This window comes from Protomyctophum parallelum (assembly GCF_964188405.1).
Source record: "Protomyctophum parallelum genome assembly, chromosome: 23".
NCBI lineage: Eukaryota > Metazoa > Chordata > Actinopteri > Myctophiformes > Myctophidae > Protomyctophum > Protomyctophum parallelum.
The window spans coordinates 15,001,076-15,011,016 of record NC_139715.1 but is presented as its reverse complement, the minus strand read 5'-3'; the positions used below and the strand labels follow the sequence as shown (position 1 = coordinate 15,011,016).

Here is a 9,941-nt window from a genome sequence, read left to right as displayed (position 1 = left end):
CTCGTTAGGGTTGGCACTCAAATCTTAATTAATGGGCTTGAACCATTCGTTTTCTTTTTATTATTATTTTTAATAATATAAAAATATATATCGGCGAGAATGCGATATGCATAATAAGAGTACTATGTTCATGTTGTGTTTACATGTTACATGTTTAGATGTTTTATGCGCGTAGCCATAGATCAAAGGCATGCAAGGCGCATTTGCACACCAACAGCTGAGACAGTTATGTAGAGAAATCTGACAGGCATTCAAAAGGAACTCAAATGTGATGTTAATGTCCTGTAAGTAGACTTAGAAATAAAACTAGTGTTGACTAATCATTACATGTGGCTGTACACACTCATGTGTGTGTGCATGCGTGTGCATGCGTGTGTGTGTGGCCTATATACGGTACTGTACATGTTAAGTATATACTTTTGTACTTTTACTCAAGTACTTGAACCTTCTCTCGAATCTTAATTAATGGGCTTGAACCATTAATTTCTTTTTTCTTTAAAGAAATAAATATAAAAATATTTCTCGGCGAGAATGCAATATGCATAATAAGAGTACTATGTTCATGTTGTGTTTACATGTTACATGTTTTCTACACGTAGCCGTAGATCAAAGGCATGCAAGGCGTGCACCAACAGCTGAGACAGTTATGTAGAGAAATCTGACAGGCATTCAAAAGGAACTCAAATGTGATGTTAATGTCCTGCAAGTATAGACTTAGAAATAAAACTAGTGTTGACTAATCATTACGTGTGTGTGTGTGTGTGTGTGTGTGTGTGTGTGTGTGTGTGTGTGTGTGTGTGTGTGTGTGTGTGTGTGTGTGTGTGTTGTGGCAACCCAGGGGAGAATAGGCACAGATTCACAATAAAATAAGAGGCTCAGTCAGATTCAACATAAACTTAAATTGTCTTTTATTAAAGTGTTAGGGAAAGGGGAAAACAGGGCAAAACGTCAACACAGGGTTCCTCCTGTCAGGGGCTTGGGCTTCTATTCACATGCAGTCCTGTGGGCAGAGCAGAGAGAGAGCTAGTGACTACTTTATTCAGTTGGGGGAGAGTGCTGTAGGCTCTCCCTTGTGGAGTTCAGTCGGCCTAGGAGGGAGGGAGAGAGAACGAGACCAGGTGAGCCATAATACACGCACAGCACATCCAAGTGGGTCCAAAGGTTTGAGTTAAATCTTGTACTCACTTGTGAGATCTCCCTCATACCAGCCTCCTCATGAACAGAGTGATTCCTCCTTCCTCACTCCTCCATTAGTCCAAACTGACTCACCAGACAGCTTGGGCGTCGGCTATTTAAAAGCTTCTGATGATTGCCTTACTGGCTGCAGGTGAGTCCATGTCCAGGCTTCCATTGGCTGCAATACCTGTACAGGGTGATATACTCCCTCTATCACCTCCTCCAGCCTCCTTCTGTGGGGAATAGGCCTGGCTGTTTCCCCTGGTTTGCCACAGTGTGTGTGTGTGTGTGTGTGTGTGTGTGTGTGTGTGTGTGTGTGTGTGTGTGTGACAGTGTGTGTGTGTGTGTGTGTGTGTGTGTGTGTGTGTGTGTGTGTGTGTGTGTGTGTGTGTGTGTGTGTGTGTGTGTGTGTGTGTGTGTGTGTGTGTGTGTGTGTGGCCTATATACGGTACTGTACATGTTAAGTATATACTTGTGTACTTTTACTCAAGTACAAGAATCGTGGAGTTTCACTTGGGACCACCGGGCGTCCTTGTTTGTGTGTATGAATGTGGAGATCCTGTTAGTGAAGGATTTATGCTAAGTCTCAGACGTCTGTCTACTCATGATCCCATCACCCTGCCTGCCGTGCCTGGGATGAATTCCATTTTTATAAGCCACAATGCATTGATTAACCTTGTTATGTGTTGCGGTGAATTCGGTGATGTGGTTTAGTGTGTGTGTGTGTGTGTGTGTGTGTGTGTGTGAGTTGGTCGCTCATGCGCAACGTGTGTGCTTCCACATGGGCTTAAAGGGTAAGACCACTTTTTTAGAGGTTTGGGTTGTTTTCTTACCTTATTATGGGCAAACTATTACATTCCATGAGTTATTTCGCTCCGTTGTGTTGTTTATTAGCAATTTAAGAAATAAAAAATAGGGTCCATTGACTTCCATTGTAGCGGAGAAACAGCTCTCAAAGTCACTCTTTTAGCACATAAACGAACGCAGCTGATTTTGACAGTTTATGACATCAGGAAAACTCATGCGGTTTTATTTTTAATAAAAAAAATCAACTTTGTCTTGTTTTGACTAATGTGTGTAGAAAGAAGATCCGGTAGGTATGCCTACGCCGACCGAATCACTGCTGTTTGGTCCAATCTGATCCATACACAATGGACGTGTTTGAGGGAGACACTTTAGAAGACACTTTAGAAGAAGTGTGTAAACTGTAAAGTGTCTGTGTCTGGGATTGCTCATGTGAGGGTGCATCTCAAACAGTGTGGAGACTTCTGTTTACAAACGAAACCTTGCAAGACGGCCCGCAAGATTTGGGAACGCCATAGTACTGCTCCAGTCTATCTCCGACTAAAATAGTAACTTTATAAATCTATCTTAAAAGACGAAAATAAAACTGCATGAGTTTCCCTGATGTCATAAACTGTCAGAATCAGCTTTTGTTGTGTTGGTTTATGTGCTAAAAGAGTTGATAGCCGTTTCCCCGTTACAATGGAAGTCAATGAGCGACTATTATTTCTTAAATTGCTAATAAACAACACAACGGAGCGAAATAACTCATGGAATGGAATAGTTTGCCCATAATAAGGTAACAAAACAACCCAAACCTCTCAAAAAGTGGTCTTACCCTTTAAGTAGGCGTTTGTGTATAAGTGTGTGTGTGTGTGTGTGACAAAAAAACTCCCATATCTGCTGGGCGAAGTACAACAATGTGCAAACACAGCAGCAAGATTCGTGAGTTGCTGTGATAGGAAAAGGATATCAAATGGAACACAACCAACCTAAAGACTAATCATTGTCTCCACCAGGCCGAAGGCATGGGGGGAGAGTATGTTTTGCACTCCGTCAGTCCGTGTGTCCGTCCGTGTGTGTGTGTGTGTGTGTCCGTGTGTGTCCGTGTGTGTGTGTGTGTGTCCGTGAGCAGCTAATCTCGGCCACCGTTAACCCGGTCGATGCCAAATTTTGCACACACACTCCCTGGATGCCAACGATGAACCTCTGCCCCAAACTTTCCAGAACGGCCTGTTATAGCGCCACCAGGAGGCCGCTTTGTGCAAAACAAGTTTTTGCACAGTACACCTACAGATTTTGTCCAAACATCACGCAAATTGGTACACAGTCTCTCTAGAGCCATTCAACCAAACCGGTCTTTCAGATTTCTCAGACTCCATCCTGATTGGTTAAGATTGGCTTCCAAATTTCACAGGAGTGCTCAGTTTCAAACAAAATGCTGCAAATCATGAACACATCGCGTGATTTCCGTGAAATTGTGCACCCACATTCCCACTAGGCCGAGGACGAAATGCCACATGAACAATTTCAACTCAGCCTCAAGGTGGCGCTATAACTGGCCGAAAAGTGTTTTTACCTCTAACTGCACGGATCTGTGGATAACCTGGTGGAGACCTGTGCCCAGAAGGGCACTTTTTCTAGTTGTGTATATTCCTGCACGAGTTTGACCAGATGAAGAGCTTTGGCTCAAAACGTCGTCAATAATATATACCTTTTGGAGCATATGAGTGTACGGGTTCCCTTCTCTTTTCCTACTGTATGTCACTTTTTGAACCCAGCACCTCCACGAAGTGATGCGCATATTTTACTATAGTTTCTGTATTCCTGCACTATACCTGCATCGAGTGATCTTGGTACATAGAAATTGATCTATTGAAGATTCTGACTTTCAAATACATAATCTTTGTTTTGATTGTATTGCTGTATTGTTGTATTGTGCTTTGGCAATGTAAACGTGTGTTTTCTCATGCCAATAAAGCCCTTTGAAGTGTGTGTGTGTGTGTGTGTGAGTGTGTGTGAGAGAGAGAGAGTGAGAGAGAGAGAGAGACACTAATGTAAGCTGCAGACTGCAGTATGAGGCGCCTTGGAGCAGTGAGAGGAATGGAGCATGTCACAATTATACATGACCTCCTCCAGGGTTCAGAATACTCATTCATACTAATTCACTTTAGTTTAATTTTAAGGTAAAAGTATCAATACTGCATACTGTAGTGTTACAAAGAAAAAGTACAAAGGTATTGGTATCAAAATGTACAAAAAGTAGAAAGTACTCATTGTGCAGAATGTTCCGTGGATACATTTTATAGACGTCTTTTGACAATAGCAGATCTGCATCGCAACACATTTTGGTAAATTCTTTGTAAATAAAAGCGATATACTTCATTATGCAAGAATGTCACACAAAAGTAGTGAAAATATAGCAGATGGTAGATCTACATTTAGCTTGTAGCTTATGTAGATCTACCATTTTCAATATTTTATCAAAAATAAATAATACAACAAGGACTGGCTTTGGACATACAAGCTTTCTGCCCCGACAGGGACAATATATTTTAAATGGATTGTTTTCCATGTCGTTGCTATCGGGCAGAAAAAACATCGTATCGCCATATTTTTATAACTTATGGAGATACGAAATACGATAACTTTTTGGTTTCATAAATTAACATCCTATACCTGATGATCATACCACAGCGTCACACAAAAAAAAATCTAAAGTAGCAAGTCCGCACATGTCGATCTGCTACTTTTGCTGCTTTTGAATTTTAGCCGCCCTGAAAAGTATAACATTATTTTGCCTGTAGGAGGTCTCCACCCGACGGAGACGTATTACAAATGAATTTCTCGCCTTCCATCCCAGGGCGACGGGAGCCGAGTCACCCAGACAGGGTTGTTTTATTACAAAACAAAGGGTTTTACACCGTAGATAGCCATCCATCCTTTAAATGCCCGACTGGGTTGCCACTGGTGGAACGCAACTGTAAGTCCACCCACTGATCATGTATAGCCTACTGTGAACTTGAGGCACTTTTACTTCATTTGAGTCTTCCCATTCTTTTGATACTTTACACTTCTACTCCACCACATTATCAGACGCAAATATTGTAATGGTGAAAAAATAATACATTGTATTTGTATTGCACTTTACATTTGAAACAAATCTCAAAGTGCCAAAGTACAGAACAGTGGTTTCAAAGTGGAGGTTGCGAGTGGAGTTTGGGGCTTATAACTAAGCAACCCCTTAAAATATCCCTCATATCAGTCACATTTATACTGGAGTTAAATGTACTGCAGTACTTGCTTTTACAAAGTGCATTTTATTTATTTTTTCTATATGAAATTGTAGACAGAAAAATCTGAAAAGAAAAATAAACATAATAAACAAATAAAGTGAGGGGCGCTCTTATCATCGTACATCATCTCGTTCCAGCCAATCAGAATTTGCGGTCTCACCTTCGTCTTCATTGTTTGCATATTTTACGCAATATTTGTTTACACAAACACTCAAAGCTGGCCATTCATTGTCAACGGCATTTAATGTTTGTGTTGGGACAATGTTTGCATTTACACACACCTTCAAAGCTGGACATAGCGCCCCTCAAAAATAGCTAGAAAACCTACTTTATTAACCTTGCTCCAATTGCCCAAATATGTACACGTAGCATTGTGATGATGTCACATCATCACAAGTAGCATAATATACAAAGAAACACTGATACGTTTGTACCTTGCCACTCGCCATCAATATCTTTAGCAGCTGGTTTCAAAGCTCTCAGCTGTTGATACTCCACATCTACTGTCCTTCACATGACAGCTATTGTTTGTATCCCGTGTGTGCAACACAACACTCGGCTCAATCTCACCTGACCATCACAATCTGTATTCCGAACCGTCTGCTGCCCTTACCGGTTAATCCAGAACACCTCCTATCCTTAACGCTACCCATCTTATTTATATATACCTACCTTCCAGGTCCTGTTATACTGTATATTCCTCGCAGGAGGGGGGGAAGAAGAAATGAGCAGTTCAGAGGAAATGTCATGGATCTCCTGGTTCTGTGGACTGAGGGGCAACGCATTCTTCTGCGAGGTGGACCGGCACTTCATCCAAGACAAGTTCAACCTGACGGACCTCAGCGAGCAGGTCTCCCACTACCGCCAGGCCCTGGGTCTCATCCTGGACATTGGCACCGCGGACGAGGAGCAGCAGGACACCACCACCACCACCACCACCACCACCCCCCCCAACCGGATCGACCACCTGCACCAGGCGGCAGAGACGCTGTACGGCCTCATCCACGCGCGCTACATCCTCACCAACCGCGGCATCGCGCAGATGCTGAAGAAGTACCAGCAGGGCGACTTTGGCCGCTGCCTCCGGGTCTACTGCGACGACCAGCCCGTGCTGCCCATCGGCCTGTCGGACGTCCCCGGGGAGGCCATGGTGAAGCTGTACTGTCCAAAGTGCATGGACGTGTACACGCCCAAGTCGTCCAGGCACCACCGCACGGACGGAGCCTACTTCGGCACGGGTTTCCCTCACATGCTGTTCATGGTGCATCCCGAATACAGGCCCGAGAGGCCCAGCAGCCACTTTGTCCCCAAGTTGTACGGCTTTGAGATCCACCCCAAGGCCTACGAGCTGCAGATGCAAGCAGCGTCCAGCATCAAGAGACGAGAAGAGAAGACCACAATTTCACAATTTTAGGCTCTTATATTATTTGATAATTTTACCAATGTTTCACCAGTTTTCATAATATAGTTTGTTGATTAAAAACTAAAATCCCGCAAATCGTTACACACTATCTCTATAATCATGTGTTCAAGGCGGATCTATCCGATATTTCATATTCCACCCTAATTGGTTAACATTGGCCTTCAAAGTTTGCACGATTGGCCCGTTTTTAACAAAAAGCCTCAAATCATGAACACAGCATGCAATTTACGTGAAATCTTTCACGCACTTTCCTACTAGGCTGAGGAATATATCCCACCCTTTTCACATTGGCCTGTAATAGCGCCACCAACAGGTGGATTTTTGGAACAAAATGCCTCAAATCATCCAATTGCCATCAAAGGCATAAGAACAAATGGCACACTTTTCACATTGGCCTATTATAGCGCCACAACCTGACCTGCCCTGGTGGAGATCTGGAGAATGTTTCTCAAGTTTGCTATTCTGAAGAAGGGAAACTTAAAGGACTATTTCTCAATTACACACGCCATGAAGCCTTGATTTTATGGACATCTTTTTTTGTCACATTCCACTCATTCTCATTCTCACTGATCCCAGACTTCTATAATTAACTTAAAATGTATGTATTGATGATTGATTGATTTATTGATTGAGTATTAGCCAAATAGATTATCACAAAAAAAGTCAAAAAAGGATTGTTTCCTTTGTGGTCCATAAATATAGAGAAAATCTAGACACAAACAACAATACCACGATACAAACGTACACAGTGGAGTGGAGGTTTTCTGACAGACCAAGTGTTCTCAAACTTTTCAGGCTGCGACCCCCCCAAACATATATTTTAACTGCAGGGACCCCTCACCCTAGAAAAGCACTTGTCACAGTTCCACCAATAAATATTGTGGAACATAGCTGATCTACAAGCTCACATGGAGACGTTGTGAACTCTTCACAATGTTTGCCTCTTCCTTACGTACTATTTGACAATTTGGCCAATTTGAAACACTTATGGTGTATGTTGGTTTGTTTACTGTTGAGTGCACCGTTCTTGTACTACGATGTGTTTATGGATGACAGACATATCTTTGACAACCATTAGGTTAAGACATGGAAGTGAGCTAACCTGAGCGACCACGTGGTTTCAAATACATAACTTTTTAAAACGTCAATATTATAACTGGAAGTCAAAGGTTGCCCAAGTATGGAGTCGACCGACGCAAAAGGACTGACATCATCGTGCGACTGACGTGACGTCATGGCGTCACTGAAAGCAGTCAGTGCGGAATGAAACCCGTCCAGTTACAGACGATCACCGTAAGACGACAACAGGAGTCATGGCTGCGAACAGATCCAGATGCGTGGCCATCCTGGCCCTGGTACTGGTGTCCGTGATGGGGTCAGTGTGGGCGGACGGGAAGAAGACGCTTGTTCTTCTGGACGACCCAGCGATCCGACGGACTCACTCGATGTTCTTCCGCGGCCTGGCGGATCGAGGCTTCGACATGACGTTCAAGTCGGCGGACGACCCCTCCCTGTCCCTCGTCAAGTACGGCCGGTTCCTCTACGACCACCTGATCGTCTTCTCGCCGTCGGTCGAGGACTTTGGGGGCGACGTCGACGCGGGAGCCATCACGTCCTTCATTGACGGCGGCGGCAACGTCCTGGTCGCCGCCAGCTCCGACGTCGGCGGTCCGCTGAGAGAGCTGGCCGCCCGGTGCGGCGTCGCGCTCGACGAGAAGAGGACCGCCGTCATCGACCACCACAGCCACGACACGTCCGACCCCGGCGAGCACACGCTGGTCGTTGCCGACCCGGAGAACCTGCTGAAAGCCGCTCCCACCATCGTCGGCGACAAGCCCGTCGACAAGCCCGTTCTTTTCAAGGGCGTGGGCATGGCGGCGGACCGGGAGAACCCTCTCGTCTATCGCATACTCACCGGCTCCTCCACCTCCTACTCCTCCTTCCCGGACAGACCCGTCTCTCCGGCGCGGGGGGACGGACACCCCGCCGCCGGCAGGGACACCCTGCTGATCGCCGGCGTCCAGGCCAGGAACAACGCCCGGGCGCTCTTCAGCGGCTCGCTGGACTTCTTTGGCGACGCGTTCTTCGACGCGCCGGTGCAGAAGGCCAGCGCACCGCCAGGCGGCTCCCTGAGGCACGAGCGGTCCGGGAACGAGGAGCTGGCCGCGGCGCTCTCCCGCTGGGTGTTCAAGGAGACCGGAGTGCTCAGGGCGGGAGCCGTCGCCCACCACCCGGTGGGGGAGAGCGCCCCGCCCGCGGCATACACCGTCAGCGACCTGGTGGAGTACAGCATCGTGATAGAGACGCTGTCCGACGAGGGCCACTGGGTTCCCTACCGCGCCGACGACGTGCAGCTGGAGTTTGTGCGGATCGACCCCTTCGTGAGGACGCTCCTCGAGGGGAACGACAGAGGCGAGTACAGCGTGCGGTTCAAGCTGCCCGACGTGTACGGAGTGTTCCAGTTCAAGGTGGACTACAACAGGCTGGGCTACACGCACCTGCACTCGTTCACGCAGGTGTCCGTGCGTCCGCTGCAGCACTCGCAGTACGAGCGCTTCGTCCCCTCTGCCTACCCCTACTACGCCAGCGCTTTCTCCATGATGGCCGGCCTGTTCCTCTTCAGCGTCGTCTTCCTGCACATGAAAGAGAAGCAGAAGTCTGACTAAAAAGCAGAAAGAAATGGTTGGGGAGGTTAACGAAAAGGGCCTTTTTAGGGCATATGGGTTTCAAAATGGGGGTGTTGGTGGCTTGAATTGAATCCTCTTGAAGGACTTGACACTCAAGTAAAAAAAACATGAATTACAACAACAAAAAATACTTTAAGGCTAAATCCAGTGTGTTTGCGTGCGTTCGTGGTAATGATATGGAACTGAATATCCTGACTTGTAACAGAACACTGGTTCTCAATGGTGGTTTGGAGACTGCAAGGGTCCAAATGGACAGTGTTTGGTCAGTGATTCTCAACCGTTTCAATTTCAAGGACCCCCCAGTTTGCTATGCATTATTAGGCCATGGACTATTAGGCCCCTCCAACGTCTGGCTTTCAGACATGATGTCATGCAATCCCCCAAAAATCCACATGCCCACCATTAAGTGACTTGACGGTGGGGGCATGTGGATTTTTGCATATTTGCATACACTTGACTCAAGTCTATGCATTTTTTCAGGGGTAGCCCCTCCTATGTACAGCTTTGGGTGTCTGTGTACCACGGAATGTGATGATTTGATTGGCCGAGTATGATGATAAGAACGCCCTTCAATCA

At 45.9% G+C, this 9,941-nt stretch overlaps 2 protein-coding genes across 2 annotated transcripts; both read left to right on the top strand.

Annotated features, from left to right (window-relative positions):
- Positions 1 to 5,979: 5,979 nt before the first annotated feature.
- On the top strand, positions 5,980 to 6,669 carry LOC310854309 (casein kinase II subunit beta-like; the record flags this gene model as incomplete). The annotated part of the gene is made up of 1 exon (XM_083758907.1): positions 5,980 to 6,669. The coding sequence occupies one exon, from the start codon at positions 5,980 to 5,982 to the stop codon at positions 6,667 to 6,669; it is 690 nt and encodes a 229-aa protein (XP_083615033.1).
- A 1,322-nt stretch (positions 6,670 to 7,991) lies between these two features.
- On the top strand, positions 7,992 to 9,344 carry LOC310854308 (dolichyl-diphosphooligosaccharide--protein glycosyltransferase 48 kDa subunit-like; the record flags this gene model as incomplete). Its single annotated transcript, XM_083758906.1, has 1 exon — positions 7,992 to 9,344. One exon carries the CDS (start codon positions 7,992 to 7,994, stop codon positions 9,342 to 9,344), a length of 1,353 nt encoding a protein of 450 aa, XP_083615032.1.
- Between the last annotated feature and the right edge of the window lie 597 nt (positions 9,345 to 9,941).